Source organism: Sarcophilus harrisii, chromosome 2, assembly GCF_902635505.1.
Source record: "Sarcophilus harrisii chromosome 2, mSarHar1.11, whole genome shotgun sequence".
Lineage (NCBI taxonomy): Eukaryota > Metazoa > Chordata > Mammalia > Dasyuromorphia > Dasyuridae > Sarcophilus > Sarcophilus harrisii.
Genome location: NC_045427.1, coordinates 229,628,959 through 229,649,627, shown reverse-complemented (window position 1 = coordinate 229,649,627; position 20,669 = coordinate 229,628,959). Strand labels below are relative to the sequence as shown.

At 36.7% G+C, this 20,669-nt stretch overlaps 1 protein-coding gene across 4 annotated transcripts in view; it reads left to right on the top strand.

Moving 5' to 3' along the window:
* Positions 1-20,669, top strand: part of BCAS1 (breast carcinoma amplified sequence 1) — a 142,998-nt gene that overhangs the window by 27,077 nt on the left and 95,252 nt on the right. For all 4 annotated transcript variants that reach the window (XM_031951651.1, XM_031951650.1, XM_031951652.1 and 1 more), the window contains exon 4: positions 18,406-18,980. In XM_031951651.1, coding sequence (XP_031807511.1) covers positions 18,406-18,980 — 575 coding nt within the window. The remainder of the gene's footprint in view (positions 1-18,405; positions 18,981-20,669) is intronic.

The window sequence follows — 20,669 nt, the reverse complement described above, 5'->3', positions numbered from 1 at the left end:
TTGGAGACTCTTTCCTACTCTCCCATTTCTATTAACTGATCCTCTTGGCAAATCATTTTTATTTCATAATTAACACTGCCTGACTTAATTAGACTTCTACATAGCTGCTACTTAATGTATAACCTGCTCTTTGCCTAACTGAGATGGAAATAACTCCAGAAATCATGTTCCAGTGAAAATATGGAAATGCTGACATGGTCTCAGAAACATCATTGATATTAACTGTCTGTGTCTGTGAGAGAGGCATCGTGGGTGGGAGAGAAAACAGAGAGAACTCACACATCTGTATAAGAAAGAACATAACAATCAGCTGACCATTTCCTCTTCTCTCATTTCTCATCCCTGGGGTCAATTCCAACCAGATTTTCTGCCTGAAATAGACTACGCATCTAAACTTATACGCAAAATTCTAAACTTTGTTTACTGAACAATTTGGAAACCCATTTTTTTCTGAACCTGTCATTCTAATTCTTGCATTGGCCTGGAAAGAATTTGTGAGAACTTGAAATGTTTCTTTACTTTATATATATATATATATATATATATATATATATACAGAGAGAGAGAGAGAGAGAAAAAGGAAAAAAGGGAGGAAGAGAAAGAAAGAAAGAGAAAAAGGAAAGAAGTAAGGAAGAGAAAGAAAAAGAAAAAGAAAGAAAGAGAAAGAGGAAGAGAGAAAGAGAGAGAGAGAGGGAAGGAAGGAAGGAAGGAAGGAAGGAAGGAAGGAAGGAAGGAAGGAAGGAAGGAAGGAAGGAAGGAAAGAAGAGAAAAAAAAAACCTCAAACATCATAATAACTCATTTTCCTGGTCATTAAAATTTACAAGGCCCTTCCTTTACATATCTCTATATTATAGAGAGTGCTGGTATTATTATCTCCATTTATAGATGGGGAATGAAATCCAAAAATTATTTGCCCAAGATCACACAGTCAGTAAATGATTAGGCCACAACTTAAAGCTAGCTCTTCTGTCAATGTTCTTTCCACTATTTTAAACTCTAATTCTAGACCCTGACAACTGGTAATCATTAAAGGCTTAAGGGAATATTTTGATAGAAGTTGAGAGTTAGCTTGCTGCAGTTCAGCCAGATTTCTACTGCATACATTTATTCTTTGTCATTTGGGGTTCGGGCTTGTTTTAACATGTGGCCGAATGAGAATTTACCACCTACCACCCTAAAAACATATCTCATGAAACTGTTTGTTCCTGGAGTTCCTATGTAAAAATTTCTTGATGTTTTGCTTTCAGTAAAAAGAAAAGCATAAAAATCAATCTCTCAGATATCTTAAAAACCCAAATTACTTATAACTATTGCCCCTGAACTATTACTATATTTGCCACATAGATGTGTATTTGAAGACCTTAAAACTTGTGAGCCTCTTTAAACACAAAAAAGCAACAAAAGAATTGGAATGACCACAACATGGGAAAGCTACAGAATGGGAGTCTCCTTAACCTAATTATTTAGAAAAATTTTCAAAAAAACCTAATATAAAAGATGAGGACTAGGATATCAATGATTATACATCAACATACAGTTCATATTTCTGTTGAAATGACTCATTTGTAGCTGGGAGAAATCAACAAGTTACTCCATGTTCAATGACAAAGTAATTCCATAGGACTACATAAATAACTCTTTGCTAGACCATTGATACTTGTGATCACAAATATATAAATGAATTCCAACTGCACCAACACTGCCAAAATTAGACTTTCAACTCAATTCAATAAGGGAGAGTTTTGTGATGTAATGGAAATATCCCTGAATTTTTAGTTATCAGAGCTAAGTTCAAATTCTAGCTATGATTTACTTTATGGGTGCTCTGAATAAGATACTCCCCTTCTCTAGACTTAAATTACCTCATCTGTGAAATAAGAGCACTGAACTAAATTAGAAGTTTGAATTAATTTTTTTCTGGCCTAGATCCTTTGAGTAGTATGTTAAATCCATAGCTGCCATTTTAAAATAGTGTTTTTAAATACAAAGAAATAAAACCTATAGCAATATAAAGCAAATTATAATGTGATAAAGTATATATGGGAAGAGTCAAACAGTGCACTGAGGACTGCTTCTAGCTAAGGAAATTAGTTAGACAAGGCCTCAGAATACAATGCTCAAGTGTGGTCCTAATAGGACAGAGGAAAAAACTATATTATTACCTCTTTTGTCTTACACAATTGTTATCCAGTTATTTCAGCCATGTTCAACTCTTTATGGCCCCATTTGGGAAAAATGGCAGATGTGTGACAGAGATACTGGAATGGTTTACCATTTCCTTCTCCAGCTTATTTTACAGATGAGAAAACTGAGGCAAGCACACAAGTGATTTGCCCAGGGTCACACAGCTCCTAAGTGTTTGAGGCAGCATTTGAATTCAGATCTTTCTGACTCTAGGACTGATACTCTGTCTACTGTGTCACCTAGCTATCCCTATCTGTCTTATACATAATGGACTCTTAATAAATGTTTATAGATAAATTTATTGTGTTTTGGGAACAGGGTAGAGAGGATGTCTCTCAATGCAGGCTAAAATTATGTAAATTATTTTAGTGCTGTAGTAATCTGTAATTCTATGACTCCATAAGGTATATACATTGTTCATATATCCATCTTGAATGACCCAGTAATTCTTTTCCTTGTAACTAAACACTGAGATGTCTTGTTTTTCAAGGAAAATCTCATCCATTTAACTACCAAACACTCATCTGAGATGTTATTTCCACAACTGTGATAATGTTCAAATTACCATAGTCAGACATTCATATAACAATCACATAATTGTTGAGCTTCCTTTCCTATTTATTCTGGCATTGTAGTTCAATATGCCTTTACCTCAATTCACATAGCCAAGCCTACAGCTTTCAGTGAGAAACATTCCCTACTCAAAGCTTATCAGGTGATGAAAAGACTAGTAAGCTCATCTGTAGAAAGAATGAATAGAATCATTGTCTTCTGAAAGTGAATACTGTATTATACTAAGGATAGGAATTAGAAATAATGAAGTTTTCTTTGGCCTAGAAAAGAAATTTCAATGTGTATCTGGTCTTTATTAAGCACTTTGCTTAAGGGTTTATAGAATTGCCTGGTTTCTGAGCCAAATTAATCCAGGATTTGAGGGAATGGAGAACATGAAAGTAAATGATGTTCTCTTCTGCATGCATGTTTTCCCCAAACAGTGGGTAGTCATGGATTATTGAGAGGAACCTGAGAATACAGAATCTTACAGCTTGAATAGAATGTTACAGCTGAAAGAAAGCTTGGGACATAGAATGTTAAAACTGGGAGGAACTGCAGAATGATACAGTTAGACTGTGACGATGTGGAAGAAGCCATGGAACAGATAATGTTATAGTTGGAAGAAACCATAGAATATTGGATGTTAGAGCCATACGTAACCCAAACAGTAGCTCATTCACAGATAAAATAAACTGAGACTTGCAGAGAAGTAACTTACCCAAGATCTCATAGCTAACTAGTGTAGTGGCACATTTGTTTGGACAATGTCTTTTTTTTTTTCCAAGATCTCATAGCTAACTAGTGGCACATTTGGACAATGTCTTTTTTTTTCTAGGAAGCAGTCTAGGAAGTACCTGGCATTACTTCATTATTCTACAAGTTCTCAGTATGATACAGTTAATCCCAACTCTAATTGGGAAGACAAACTTATCCCAAATCTGTCTTAAAGTTTTCCCAGCAGAGGCTATGATATTTAATCATTCATGTTTCATTAAGGAAGTAGAAGAACCAATATGATTAGAATTATTTTACCCTCCAAGATAGAAGTCACCAGAAACTGAGCAAGACTGTGTAAGCTTCAATTGTGATCCTTTGAAAAACAGTTGGTTTGTTTTTGCCCTAATTCTATATAATAAATGATTTTTTTTAAAACTGTCTTACCCAATCAGAGGAAAAGCTAACACGCAGTTTCCTCTGACAAGGAATACTTGTCCAAAGCTGAAAAGAAAGCAAACAAAAACAGATGTATACACCAGTTGGTTACTGAAACATCTGTAGAGGGCCTGGGCAGATGATTTAGCTGATACAACGTATCTGACACTACTATATAAATGCTAACCATTATTATTATAATGAGATGAGAATTTATATCTGTATCCACAAATATAGATAAAGACAAAGATCTCTCTCTACATGCTTTAACATATCTGCTAACAGACGATGCCCTCAGTGGAGAATAGAACCTCGTGTTGATAAGTGGGGAAAGTGGTTGCCCCAGGCTGCAGTTACAACAATGGCATTTGCTTAACTTCATACAGGTTGTCCTAACACTTGTAAATCTATAGCCCATGAAAAAACAAAAGTGAATCTAAAGATGAGAAGCATTGTTGGAGTCAAAATCTGAGCTGGGTAGGCATGGGCAAGGTGCTTAAAGTGGGGAGGAGAAATATTCTGTCTAATAAACGTCCAAGTGTTCATTCTAGAGAATTCTCTTCTCTACAACCCCACAAGATTTTTGTGTGAGTAATAAATTAAAGTACATTCATAATGGAAGCTCAAAGCTTCCAACAGGCAAAGCAAAGGCAATTATTGGGGGGCAGTCTCTCTTGTTATCTTTTTATACAAACATAAAGAGATATGGCCTAAACTATAGCAAAATGGATCCAGAACTTGTTGAATGACCACAGCCACCGAGTAGTATTACTACAACAATGTTGACTTGGTAGGAAATTTTTCAGAGGAATGCCAAGGATTTTTCCTTGGCCCTGTGTATTCAACACTTTTATTAATGAATTGGAAGAACTCATATATAGTATACTCTTCAAATGAGCAGATGATTACTCAAGACTAGAAGGCCTGACCATTAGGATTTAAAAAGAATTTTGATCAGCTGTAGCATTAGATAGAATCTAATAAACAGTTAAAATTGTGACCAAAATAAAAACACCATACCATGAGCTTTAGAGAAACACAATATTTAAAATAAGTAATGTAATATAGCCCCATTATATTTTTCTCCTGGTGAGCCAACCCTGCAGTATTGTGTTTTGTTCTAGGAACCTCCTATTTCAAAGTTATTTGTTTGAGGTACATCACCAAGTGATAATATTGAAGTAGGCACCATATATTGAGGTTCAGTCATGTGAAGAATTCACAATGGCCATTCTCTCTGCCAAGGGTTAGATGTATTTAGAAGAGATTGTAGACAAAATGGAGAGATATGGTAGACACCAGGAATGGTAAATATGAAATGGATTTGGGAGAGCATATAGTTATAAAGAAAAGAGGTTTTAACAATTAACAATGGAAAAGACAAGCTCCCTAGTAGAACTCCTAATTAACTAGGAGAAAAGAAATCTCCATGAGGTGGGAGTATACCATTGACTGTCAGCTTAAATCTATGGAGGACTCTAATTAGTTAGCTATAAGGAGAAAGATACCATGAAGCATGTGGGGGAGGGGAGATGAAAGGAAAGACCCCCACATGACATGGGGGAAGAGTGAAGAAAAGATAATATGAAGCAGAATGTGGTGATGGGCTTAATCCAAGAGGAATTCAGCAAAGAGGGTGTGAGCCATAGGCAGATTTATAGAGGAAATTTAAACTCGAGGGTTTGACATAACTTGAATTTTTGACTGAACACAATCAGGGGCTACCCATGACCTCTACAGAGATTGGACTATGAGATTGACCTGATCCCTAGCAGTGCCCTTCCCTGATCATCTCAGGGAGTAATTTTATCAGTATTTCAGTCTTTCTCTGCCAACCCCACCCAGTTACTCGGGACCTCATCAGAAGGACAGAAAGAAAATGAATAGCACCAAGAATAGGGTGGCTAAGGTGGTTTAAAGCCTCTAAATTATACCCTAACAGGATTGCTTGTAGTAACTGGAAATACCAAGACTAGAAAACAAAAGGAACAGAGGAGGACTCATGAACTATCTTTAATTATTTGAAGGGCTATCAAGCAGAAAGTGTTTAAAATTTCTTTTTGGCCCCAGAGAGCAAAACTAGAAACAATGGATAAAAAATTCAGAGGAACAGACTGAGGATTAAAATAAATCAATTGATCCAGGAACTCCCTTCACCCAAGGTTCCCACAGATGCTAATTCTGAATTTACATGTGCTGATTGGCTCTGGTACTAGGATTCAACAAGGGTCATTTCCTCTTTTGGCTCATTGCTCCCAAAGTTATTCTAGGAAACCTTTTAAATAAAACTTACATTTGGCTCCTATGTATGTGTACTGATATGTTAAATAAACTCAGTGAATGATAGAAAAAAAGGATAGAAACCAGAATTGCAATTTAATTAGTATGAGAATTCAAATTTCCATGTAAGAAAGCTCCCTTTACAAAGCAGACAGCACTTCTCTAATTCATCTGATTTATAGAGTTGTTTCTCTTTAAGATTTAAGTATCTGGCCAGTATTACCTAACCAATACGTGTCAGAGATAGAACTTGAATCCAGTGCTTCCTGGCTTTGAAGTCAGCTCCCTAGCTATTACATGATTTATTATGTGCTTGTCATCATACTAAGATTGGGAATTCAGATGCAAGCAAGACAGTCTTTATTCTCAAGGAGCTTATGTGGATATTAGGGAAAGACAATACATAGAGGGGAAGTAGAAAGTGTGTTGGGGTTGGGGAGGAGCAGGTGAGTCAGAGGATTATTAGAAGGGCTAGAGAGTATGCATATTTTGGAAATGATTCCAAACAAGATAATGCAGTACCACTCATGCTAGCCCTGGGTCATAGGGCCAGAGTCCAAATTCTACTGAGAAGAGGAAGATGAAGAGAATGGTGGGGTACAGGCAGCATAACCTTGACATAGCTGGGAAATTATATGAATGCTTAAATGCAGCAGGCAAGACTGAAAGCTCATCTCTCAGAGATAAAGGTGTCAGGGTCAGAGTCCAAAATTTAGGTAAAGGCACTCAAGAGAGTAATAATGTATATGTTTACTTCACTTCATGGGATATGCACCAAACACAAAGGGGTGACAGAACAGAAATTTAACAACAGAATAGAAACATAAAGCCCTTGCACTCATCACTTCCCCTTAATCAATCATTAAGCATCTACTGTAGACCAAAGCTGTTTATACTATGGGTCATAACTCCATATAAAGTCACATCATTGAATATAGGGGTTATGAAAAAACTGACAATAGAAAAAGGTTCCTGAGTACAACAACCAAAAATTAATTCAAAATCAAATGCATAATGAACTTTGTTCTCTACATAGAATTCTATTGAAGAATGGCACGGCCACACCTCTTTTTCAACAAACAAGTTGAAGGAGAAAATCCCTTTCTTTTTGTTTCTCTATGAAGGCCACTCCCCAGACTTTTAAACTTGGGAGTTCTTGAATCTAGGATTACCCACAAGGCAATTACAAAGACTAGCACTACCTAGGAATCTCCCTTTTCTGTCTTGAAGGCTAATCAAATGCTTGAGAATTCAAAATCCTCCTTTACACAGAAGTTTGACTTCATAAATATTGTTCACAAATTACCCACTTAGGCCAAGTGGATGTACACATTTCTGCCACAACTATGGGTTTCTCTGGGAGATCTATTTATTATCCAATTGTTGCCATCTCCTGTAAATAAAATGGAATTCTCTTGTGGCTCTAACTCAAGGAAATCATTTTCAGTGGGGGAAGAAGAGAGGAAGTAGAAAAGACATCATGAATGAGCACTGGAATAAACATGCTATAGTGGACAAGCATCTAATATTAATTACATCCTTGTTCCACTACCGATTGCCTGTGTGAACTTAAATAACCCATTGGCCTTCTTGCTGTTCTATGAACAAGATCTTCCATATCTCAACTGTGAGTATTTTTCTGACTGTTTCTCATGCCTGGAATGCTCTACTTCCTCATCTTCACCCCCTAAATGCCTGCCTTCCTTCAAGTCCTAGCTATCAAATCTAGCTCTTCTATTACCTACCTTTAACAAATCATTTGACTTCTCTGGGTCTCAGTTTCCTTTTCTGTAAAGTGAGGCATGAAGTTCACTAGATGATGTCTAGAGTCCTTTCTAGCTCTAATTCCTATGATCCTAGTGCAATGAGTATTTTGCACATGCCTAAACTCTCTAATATGAATATATACACTTGAGTGACAGCAGGGACTTGCTTCTGTGAGATGGGAAATCTGGTGTCTTTGGGGACATTCTATAATGGTCCACCATGTGATTGGGATCAGCTTCTTACCATTGGCTTTCTAACCAAATCCCAACTAATATAGGAAGCCTTTCCCAAACTCTCTTAAATTTGGTGTCTGCCTTATATTAAATATTTCCTGTTTATTTTGGACATTGATAGCTTATTTGTACAGATTTGTTTGAATGTTGTCTCCCCCATTAAATTGTGAACTTCTCCAGGAAAGGTACTATCTTTTGCCTTCCTTTTTATCCCCAATGCTTACCACTGTGCCTAGCACATAGTATGTGCTTACTTAATGTATGACTGATTTTACAGATAAGGAAAATGAGGCTCAGAAAGGGAAGGTGATTATCCTAAGGTCTTGTACCTGGTAAGTGGCAAAGCCAGGGAGTTAATCCAAGTCTTCTGATTCTAAATTCCTTGCTATTTCCACCACATCTTGTTTCTTTTATGGACACATTTATTGGTACTGATGTGGTACAGCCTATCAAATGCCAGCCAAACACTTTTATTTACAAGTGTCTTTATATAAATAGTTCTTCTTGTCACAACTGCTGTTTACAGATCCTGAAAGTAATAAACATCTCTTTTCAAAGGTAAAAGAAAAAAAATGTTTTTAATGGAAGAAGGGAAATATGGGAAGAGAGATTCTTGAAACCCTGCCAAGGACTCACAAATGCCATGTCCTAGCAGGAGCTGATGGAAAGAGAGTGTGACCCTATCTTATCACAGTGATACAACTATGTGCCTGTAGTCCCAGCTTTAATTTATTCCTGGAGGAAAAGGCTAGAATAGACAATTCTCTGCTTTAATTAAACACTGGGGGCTTTGAAGGGAGTACTCAGAAGTGAGTCATTTTAAACTTTCTGTTGATTGTTCCTTTGGCTACCTTGCTACGGAAAGACATACTCATTTTATTTCAATTTAAGAAGTAAATCAATGTGCTCTAGTGGAAAAAAAAAAGAGACACAGAGAGAGAGACAGAAACAGAGACAGACCGACACGGACAAAGATGCAACCAAGGAAAGAGAGGGAGAGGGAGAAATAGAGATTCAGAGACAGACAGATAAATAAGGAAGGGGGGACAGAGAGAGAGAGAGATTCTTGCATTTGCCCACCATGTAGTTGGCAGCAGCTTCTTACCACTGGCTTCATACCCAAAACCATCTGTACATATGCCAGGTCTCCTGTCTCACAGAAGCAAGTGTCCTGGTGTCTCTCATGTAGGCGCATGCATTTTAGGTGGTTTATATATGTACAAAACTCCCTGGGCATGTGGGCATGCCATATACCCATAGCATTAGGATTATAGAATCATGGAGAAGAATGAAGGTTCCAAAGGATGAGGTAATTTGCCCAGAATCACTCAAGGAATAACAGTGACGGAATTCAAATTTAGATCCTTTGACTACAAAGCTGGAATTTTCCATTGTGCTTGGATTGGGTGGCAGCAGAATTAAATTCTCTCTTTGGTTCCTCAGTACTGTGTGTGCTTGGGTACCTCACAGAGCTAGTGAGAACCAAAATCCTCTCCAGTCACAAACATATGTAAGATTGTGTTCCATTCTGGGCACCACCTTTTTTAAGAAAAATTTTGATGAGTAGAAATTTGCCCAGAGAAGGACAATTACTTGTTGAAAAGATTGGAAACTATACTATATGAGAATCAGTTGAAGGAAGAGGGATGTTTAACAGAGAGAGAAGTGAAGACACATGATAGCTGCCTTCAATTATTTGAAGAGAGGTTTATAAGAGAGCTTTGGTGTATTCTATTTGTCTTGGAAGCAGAATTAGATATAATGGATTCAAGTTTAAGAAAGGTAGATTGTGGAACAATTAGATGGCCCGGTGGATAGAACCCTAGCCCTAGAGTCAGTAGAACCTGAATCTATGTGATCCTGGGCAAGTCACTTAACCCCAATTAACTTTGAAAGGAAGGAAGGAAAGAAGGAAGGAAGGGAGGAAGGGAGGAAGAGAGGAAGGAAGGAAGGAAGGAAGGAAGGAAGGAAGGAAGGAAGGAAGGAAGGAAGGGAAAGAGGAAGGAAAGGAGAGAGGAAGGAAGGAAGGAAGAGAGGAAGGAAGGAAGGAAGGAAGGAAGGAAGGAAGGAAGGAAGGAAGGAAGGAAGGAAGGAAGGAAGGAAGGGAAAGAGGAAGGAAGGGAGAGAGGAAGGAAGGGAGGAAGGGAGAGAGAGGAAGGAAGGAAGGAAGGAAGGAAGGAAGGAAGGAAGGAAGGAAGGAAGGAAGGGAAAGAGGAAGGAAAGGAGAGAGGAAGGAAGGAAGGAAGAGAGGAAGGAAGGAAGGAAGGAAGGAAGGAAGGAAGGAAGGAAGGAAGGAAGGAAGGAACGGAGGAAGAAAATAAAAGGAAGACTGAAGCTTGATGGGAGGAAAAATATCCTCTTAAGTGGAACCTCCCGAAAATATTTGGTGATTCCTCAGAAGATAGTAGTTACCTTCTCCCTGGAGGTCTTCAAGTAGAAGCCCCTCTGGCTGGCAATGTTCTAGGAAGGACTGTCAATCAATGAGAGGCCTCTGAAGTTCCCTCTAATGGAGATTCTGAGATTCACAGATTCGGGGAATTATAAAATTATTCATGTAGAGCTAAAAGGCAACTAGAAATCATCTAGTCTTACCCCCACAGGTTATAGATAAGTATTCTGAGGCCATATAGATAGCACATGGAAGATTTTAAACCCAGACCTCCAAATTCCAAATAAAGATCATTTTTCACAGACATTTCCTCTCTGAATCTCACTGTGATCCTTTGTGAAGAGTTGTTCTATTTAATCCTTTCCAACTTGAGCATTTTTTAGGATTCATCTTACCTTTAGAAAGACAATGTGTTGAGTATTGGAAAGGGCTTAATATAAATATGCTTGCTGTGAGTTGGGATAAGTCACTTTTCTTACTCAGAAAATTTCCCTAGAAAATTAAGATTTTGAACTAGATGACTTCTGAGGTCTCTTCCAGTTCTGGCAAGTCATTGATTCTGTAATAAATGTTAAAAGCATATTCTTTTTGGTCCAAATCTGTGACTTCACCTATGTATGGAAGTCCCGTGAGGTATCCTCTTCTATGCTACAATTAAGAATCTTAGGTCTTACTGATTCCCATTCTCTATCCCTTTCACTGTCCTGCCTCTCAAAAATCACTGTATATAATTTTAGATATAACATTTTTTTCTTTTTTAATCAAAAATCTGTGATCTCCTTGCTATGGAGAGCTCCCAGTGAAGAAATTCCTAATTTAGTTGCAAATGTAACCAACTTCTCCATGATTTACAATCTTAAGAATTGTTTAAAGTCCTAAGATCAAATGATTTACTGAAAATCACCAGATTATTATGTATCAGAAGTAGAAATTGAGAAGCAGCTAAATGGTGCAGTGGATAGAACGCTAGGGCTAAAGTCAAATGTGACCTCAGATACTTAATACTTCCTAACTCTATGAACCTGGACAATCACTTAACCCCAATTGCCTCCAAAATTGAATACAGGTCTTTTCTGACTCACGCTCATCCTCTATGTACAAGACCACTAGGCCATCCAGATTGTATTTCTATATTCTATTCTGTATTACATATGTGTGTATACACATATATATGTATATATATATTCTATTTTATATATCTTTTCAGAGAACTATTTTTTTTTAAATTGAAGATGAAGTTTCAAAGAAAACCATCTGCACTTTTTAACACATACCTACCTGTCAAGGAAGGAATCTTAACCATTGTCACTATTCCTTTTATCTTTCTTTGGGTATGATGAAAAGAAGTAAGGCAAAGAGAAATCTTGGGAGTGCCTTTCTGTTAAGTACTTGCAGAATGTATTGGAGGTGCTCTGTCATAGTATATTAATCAGTCTGTTGGGTCTGCAGATTATTAAGAGATCAACTGCAAATCACTGAGCAATTATGATGAATTGTTCACTCAGAGAAGTATTCTTGGGAAAATTAAAATGTGCCGGGGGCATGGACAATAACAGAAATGGATTATTGGGTTTCCATATGAAGGACTCTGTAGAGAGTCCTTAGTTCAAATTGGAGAGATTAGAGATGGTGAGGAGAAAATAGTATGAAACAAGGATTTGCTGAGATTTTGCTCAGATTTAAATGCCAGAGGGGAGATGTTCCATTAACATAAAATTCAGGGTGGGAGATGAGGAGCTAGGTCTGCTGTCAGGCAGATAGAGGGAATGAAAGTTAGTGCCATGAATTTGATTTGGGACTTTTTGTTTCTTTTAAACATATTTTCAGATCTGAGATATTCCATATATGCAGATTCACCTTGAAAATGCCCCAGTTCTGAATGCTATGAAACTAATTATAATGACCATACTTGGACCTGAAGAAGAAATGAGAAAATTCACCACCCTTCTAGTTTTGTAGAAGTGAGAGACTATAGGCATAGAACATTGCATTTACTGTTAGATTTAGGTGATATGTTGGTCAGTTTTGCTGAACTGATTTTTTTCTCTTTTCTTTCTTCCTTCCTTTTTTTTTCTCTTTTTCTTTTTTCTCTTATTTTTACGATGGAAACCTCTCTGAAGATACAAGGAGGAAGAATATATTTAGAAATGAATGTGATAGAAATTATTTTTCAATAATTTTTTAAGTAAGCAAAGAAAAGCCATCAGTTTCATTAAAAGAACTCATTAATTTAATTTTTTCCTATCTTATTTTCCCACTTCCTCTTCAAGGACTGGAAATTTTAGGATGCCAAATTCAAGGCTGATGTTTTGCTGAGAGCTTGTAAGCTATATTATAGAGGGAAATTTTGGTCAAATACAAGTTGGACCAGAAGACCTCTGAAATCCTTTCTGATTGAAATTCTGTAAAGTCACTTTCCTTCTCTGGGCTCTGCAAAATGATTAGGTTGGACTAGATTTCTAATGTCCCTTCAAGGTCTGATATTTTAAGATTCACTTCATCATCAGAGATAGCATAAGCTAAAATTCTAGAAGAGTTAAGCACTTTGACCCTTATAAATCACTATAAATAGTATCTCAATTTGATCTTACAACAACCCTAGAAAGTACACTCAGCTAATAAGTATCTGAGGCTAGATTTGAACTCAGATCTTCTTGACTCCATCCATCCACTTCACCACTTAACTTCCTATAAACTTAAGAATGAAATTCACCTAAACAAATTTTCTCAGATTTACAAAAATGAAAACTGAGACCCAGAAAGGTTAAATATCTTGTCCACAGAGGGAAAAAAAAAAAAAAAAAAGATTAGCTGAGCAGCATTTTAATCCACACCATAGAGAAGCATCTTACCAGAAAACACTGCAGTTTTGTCAAACAGCACTTCCAGGATTCTGAGTTTTGTCATTCAAAATTTTTCCAGAAAGAGGGAGGGAAAAGCATAACTAGAAAGTTTGTTTCCATCAGGAACAGTTTGTGCTAAGAAAATGATGAATATTCTACTAAGAGATTCAAGAATCTAGATCAAAGAAAAATTTCCCAAAAAATGGAGATACTTTTTTCAAATCTTCAAAAATCAAACCATTATTTTGTTCAGAGCTTTCATGTCTATAAAACCAGGCTCACAAAAGAAGCTACAGATGCAAACAAACTTTTCATTTAAAAAAAGTTTTAGTAATGTTTTATGTTTTGTTCATTTGACAAAATTGGGTCCTTGCCTGGTGTGTGTGTGTGTATGTGTGTGTGTGTGTGTGTATGTATATATATATATAACAATGCATACATATATATACATACATGCCCACATACATATATCATAACTTCCCTGACCCCAAAAACCCTAGAATTCTAACTTGTAAAAGTTAAGTACATTTAAACAAAATAAATGAACATATTACCTATGCCTAAAAATAGGTGCCTCATTTTTTACCTGTTATCTACCACTTCTGTGCTAATTGGCAACGGCTTACTTCACTATCAGTCCTTTAAAATCTTAATGGGTCACTCCATTGATACAAGTTCTGAGTCTTTCAGTGCCATTTTTCTTTATGTGATTGTAGTTATTATGTACGTTATTCTGCTGGTTCGGCTTACTTTGTTCTGTTTCAGTTTATACAAGTCTTCCCAAGTTCCTATGAATTCTTCATCTTCATTATTTCTTTTCAAAAAGAAATTTCAAAAATATTTCAAGCATCTTTATATTTATACATCACGATTTATCACCATTCCTCAATCAGTAGTCTTCTAATTAATATTCTATATGGTTCAAAGTTCTCCTTTCTGAGGATATTTGAAGCTGGCTCATTCTTCTCTCTCATTTAAATGTAATATATTCTTTTACAAGAGAATAAGACATGGGGGGAGGGGGTGGAGAGAGGGAAGGGAAAAATCGGAACAGAAGTGAGTGCAAGGGATAATGTTGTAAAAAATTTCCCAGGCATGGGTTCTGTCAATAAACAGTTATTAAAAAAAAAAAAAAAGATAATAAGACATGAAAAGTAGATCAAGTTAGGTACATATAACAAAGTTCACAGAAGGGACTCACATCTGAATCCACAAATTATCCAAGGAAACTCTACTCTCTGATGGATCCCAATCTACTCCAGGGACCTATAGAGTCTTCCCATGCATATGGTGACATCTTAAAGTTGGATTCAAGAAATTGGGGTTGCCAGAGAATCAGCTCTCTTTCCTCCAGACCTGCACAATCCACATGATCCACAGTAGTAGTGAAAGACAAGATCTGAGTTTACTTCTTTTACTATAATAGTTCTATGTGTCATTGATCTGTTCCAGCTCCTACTCTGATATTTTAATCTGGGGTTCACTACTTCACCAATTCCTATACATATAGCTTGATATTATTTGGTCTTTCCACCCCTATTAAAACTTAGAAGCTCTATTACTCTATTATTACTACACTCTGTCCTCATTGCTTTTTCTAGCAGCTGCTGCCACCATTTCCTCTGCAAAGGGTTATAGCTTATTTTGAATGAGAACAATTGAACCAATATGGTTTTGAAATAATCAAGACATGTCCAGCTCTAACTTCAAAAAGCATTTTACTGCCTAACTCAGCTGCATATAAAAAGATCACTCAGGCACTAGAGGCAGTGTATCACTATCTCTATCACCTCATTTCAATCATATACACATATATATTCAATGCTTCCTGCTGAGTCTATTTTAAAGTTAGGTATCACTAATATTAGAACAACCAAAGAGCTCTCTTTGTGATCTGATGAGATCACTCATCAGAGTGATCTACCTCTGATCAGAGACATGAGAATTTCCTCTGACTTGCTCTGATTCCTGATTTTATCTTCAGTACATCATTCCACTTACTATAAAGACCTATTTTGCAAATATGGAGATGTTCTCTTTAGAAATCAGAAGATAAATACCTATAGAGATGATTGGTATGGCTTTATTGACAATAGGCTAGGTCCTAATCAATTGCTTATCATACTCTCTGCATCCCATCATATTCAAATAAATATCAGTTTTATTCATGTTGATTAGAGAGAAAACAAAATTAATAGCAGGTAGTATACTTCCTCAAGGAGCTTATTTTCTAAAAGAGCCAAATACTAATTAGTATTGAAAAAAATGACTGGTATTTATCTTAGGAGAATTAACACTATCCATCTATGCATTGAAACCTTACTCTGACAGAGTAAAGGACCCACTCAAAGGTATTGGCATGTGTCAACAAATTTAAAAGTCTGGGAGAAGGCATTGCCTGACTGTAGACTCTTCCCTCTCCATCCTCCCTCCCTTCTCTACCAGAATATTAGGACAAGAGGAAAGATGCTGAAAGCAATAGCTGAAACTCTTGGCATCTTGAAAAGCATTGCTTTGTTGGGAATTTTTGCCTCTCACTTTTCTTCAGCTGTTTCCTCTTCTTCTGGCAAGGTCCATCAGTAAATTTAATTTACATTCACTGGGCACATCAGCTGGCTCACTTATTCACTCAGGGACCTGACACTGCTCTCTCTTTCTGTCTTTTTCTTTTGGTCTTTTGTCAGTTCCTCTGTTTATAGAAACCCCTCCTTCTCCCTCCGTTGAGCGTCTCTCTCACAGGGTGAGCAGCAAAAAGAAATGGATAAGTTAATCAGTCAGTGTTTTAGCGGAGGTACAGTTAAGGTGATTGGCTTGGGGGCTAGTCTGGAGGTGGACCCTTTCAAAAGTACAAGTTTCTATGCTCTGAAGAATAGTCTGGAGAAACAGGATTGCAGCAGAGATTCTAAGCCTTTTTCCTGGCTGCTTTTAGATCTGCTTCATATTTACAATTCCACAAGTACCAATGGGTGTGTGCAATCCATACCCCCTACACACATACACACACACTGTAGTCCAACATGAGTATAAGCATATGGGGCAAGGAAAAAATAAACAGAAATTCCCAAAATGAGAATGGAGATATAGAAACCAAAATTTTAGGACATCTGCCAATGTACATTTAAATAGAGGTGAGAAAAATAAAGCACATGTTAGAGAGACAGAAACAAAGAGACAAAAAGAGACAGAAACAGAGAAATAAGAGAATTAGTCTTTTTGATAATGCTATGGTAGAGAAATCTTTACTTGAGACTCCATGTTGATAGAGGCAAATGTACATAGCATGGTCCCTCTGTTTTACCAATGGCCACAAGGAGTGTCACCATACATATCCTCAGACATTTAATCTGATCCATTTTGTCAAATATCTATATTATATTTGATTTTCACCACATTTTGAAAGGCAGCATACTAGAGTAGGAGGACTATTGGACTTGGGGTCAGAATTTCTAAAATAGAACCCTAGCTTTTCAACTTCCTCACTATATAATCTTAGATAAGTCATTTAACATCAAATAGCCTTATAGATAAAACAATTTAAAGCTATAGATAATCTTAGAAAACTATTTAGTACTTATTTTATAGATAAGAAAACTGACACTTTCTCATGTCATATAAATACTGTAGAATAAATTACATAAATATAGTAAGGAGTGGCCCTAGAATTTGAACACAAAACTTGGGTTGTTTTTTTGTTTGTTTGTTTGTTTTTGTAATGTACTATGTTTCTTATTCTTTTCATATAGATATCTCTAATATTTCAGGGTTAAATCACAACACTATTCCCTTTAACAGTCCAGATAAGAATTTTTCTATGCCTTAAGAGACAATCTTCATTACTTACTGAGGCAGGAGAAAAAAAAAATCTCAATCAATGACCAAATTTCTTGTGGTGAGATGACTTGGCTGAATGACAAATTTAGCTTGAAAGATTCTCAAATCTGGATAGGATCATTTGTTATTTCATCTACTAAATGGGGATTATTAAAAAACAAACAAACAAAAAAATACCTGAACCCCATTCACTCCTAAATGTTCTTGGGAGACCTTAGGATCAAGTGATATAATAAGAACTAACATTTATATATCATTTAAAAGTTTGCAAAACACTTTCTATGTATTATCTTCATATGACCTTGACATATGAAGTTTTGTGAGGTAGGTACTATTATTAGACCCATTTACAGGTAAGGAAACTGAAATTAAGAGGATAAGTGAAATGACTAGGGTCAAAGAACTAATAAGGGTCTAAGGCAACATATCAATTCTTGACTTAATCTGACATTCTGTTCTGTTTAATGTATTACCTATCATATGAAGTATCTAAGGTATTCTGGAAAGCTTAAATCACTATATTATGTTTCAGTTATTTTTATGTTTCTATCCATCGTACACACACACACACACACACACACACACACCTTGTTGGCATACCAGTGTCCTAAATAATTCATGCTTTCTAATTTGATCTCCTTTTTTTCCCCTGAGGCAATTGGGGTTAAGTGACTTGCCCAGGGTCGCACAGCTAGGAAGTGTTAAGTGTCTAAGTCAGATTTGAACTCAGGTCCTTCTGACTTCAGGGCTGGTGCTCTATTCACTGAGCCACTTAGCTGCCCCATCATCTCCATTTTTTAATCTGAAAAAAAAAATGTTAAAGGTTCCCAAAACTCTCCAGACAACAGATGGCAGACATCTGGTACCATACTTTTTCTTTAAGACTGCTTTCTGAACCCAGTCCTGACACATCCCATGAGCTGATCCCTGATAATTCAGCCTGTGCTATTCCTAGTGTGAATTTTCCCCCAAAAGACATGAAGGGTTTCTAGGTAAAGCAGCATTTATATGGCAGGCAAGTCAAGGAACAAGGGGTTTATTAACATACCACAAGTCTGCTTTGTCTTTGTTACATAAAAACACAAGAGTATGGAACATTTGAAGTCCATGATTAATACTTGAGTTTCCTTGTTTTGTTGAATAATCGATGTTTTGTGTTTGTGTTTGCAGCCAGTGCAGAGACAAGTGTTAACCAGGGTAGTATGGCCACTTCTTTCCATAAAACAATGGAGATAAGCACTGTTTCTGAGGCCAACGGAAAGAATCTTGGGAAGGAGGCCAAAGCCCCAACACCAGCTGCTAAATCTCGTTTTTTCTTGACACTCTCGCGGCCTGTACCAGGACGTACCGGAGACCAAGGCATAGATTCATCAGTTGGATCAGTGAGCTTGGATGTCAGCTCTGAAAACCCCCCAGCGAACAAAGCATCAAGTGAGAACATGAAACTTCCGGCAACAGCTGCACTGGAAGAAGATTCAGATAAAACCCAAAATCAGGTCCCAGCTGAAGCATCCCTTAGTGCTACTGAGCCACCAACGTCGCCTCTACCTGAGGCAGAGGGTGCAGCCCCTGCCAAACCTAAGGAACCCAGCTTTTTTGACAAATTCTTCAAACTGGACAAGAAAAAAGAAAATATACCAGTTCCCATTGGAATCCAAGAGGGAACTGAGAATACAGAGAACCAACACCTGGACAGAGAGACTCCTGGATTATCAAGCCAGTCGAACAATGTCCCAGAGGAGAAGGCAAGTGTTTAAACAGAAATATCCATTTCATTCTTAATGAAATCTCATAAGAGCATTAATGGGGTAAGACAACTTCACATATGTTAAACAACAGACACCAGGGGCCTTGACAAAGGTATCAAGTCATTGACCCTTAAAACAAATAGGACATTGTAAGTATAGTGTCTCCCTGATGTTTTAGCTGACAGGAACATCTGTTTGAAGAGCACTAACAGCTGTTTTATCTGTTTTGTGTTTTTTAAAAAATGGGAGGTAACTGCCACAAAGATAAGTTCATCCTATTTACCAAAGTTTAAGGTGGAAGATGTATATATGCTCAATATACCAAGGTGCAAAAGCAGTCAAAATTCACAATTATTCCTGGTCTTAGAAAGGCCATAATTTGCTTCTTGTTAGAAGCCTGTTGTTTTACCAACAATAGATGTTATGTGGGTAAGTTGAGGGATATTTTTTCCTTTCTGTAAATCCTCATTTGTACCATGTCATAAGAGTAGATCCAGGTGTGTTATGAACAGTATTTCTGATTCTGAACAATATCTTGATTACAAGGTCTTGATAAAAGTTTGTCTTTTCAGAAACAGCTATCCCAAAGCAGATATTTCTGTTCCTCATCAAACTAAGACAAACTCTTTTTAATGTTTAAGTAAATCAGTATTTGATTGTCTATTTATTTATTTAGAGCTTATTTTTATTTGGGTCTAGAACTAGTATAGTAGAAAAGGAAATGAGAGTTTCTCTCTCTCTCTCTCTCTCTCTCTCTCTCTCTCTCTCTCTCTCTCTCTCTCTCCCTCTTTTTCTCTCTCTTTCTCTCTCATTCTCTCTGTCTTTTTCTCTCTCTCTTCCTCCCCCTATTTTCTTCTTCCTTCCCTCCCTTCTTCCTTCTCCCTCCTCTATGTCACTAAGCTACTATTAATAGATTTTTATATCATTTTTTCTAACTACAAAAGATAAGATTAAGTCCCTCTGATAGAGTTGGACTGAGGAGAGGAAATGCTACGTGGTTGGTGAATTTTTCTATATATTCGATTAGGAAAAGTGTATTTTTAGGAATTTTGCAATGATTAGTTCAAAAAAAAAATAAACCTGCTGTATGTACCAGCTAGATAGTTTTTCTATTTGGCAATTCACACATTGGGTTTTGAATGTTCAAACCAGAGCTGGAGTAGAATAAGGGGGAAAGTCTTAGTAAATTGAGGACTCAAAACTTTTAGTGGTGAGGGAGCTTATAGACTTGAACTTAGAATATATGAATTGACATGGTGAATGAGGGAAATGTTATGATTCAATTTAACTGAGTCTATTTTGAGGACCTGTGTCCCTCAGCAATATGGTAAATTTCTAAGAATCTCTACCACTTACAGGGAGGCAATATAGCTGAATAGAAAAACCATTAGTTCTGGAGTCAGATAATCTGGATTTGATTCTTGGCTTTAGAACTAGTTAGCTGAGTGTCCATAGACAAAGCACTTCTCTTCCCTGAACCTTAATTTCCTTACCTACAAAATGAGAGTATTATATTAGATGATCTCCATTATACCTTCCTGCTTTTAAAGTCAAATGGAACTATTGTCTGTTACATGAGGGGAGTGGAGAAAGGGAAGGATAAGGTGTTAATGAAGAAGTCAACCATTATATGAAATAACATTTGTGAGCATGAATTCCCATATTCAGAATTCTGAAGCCGGATCA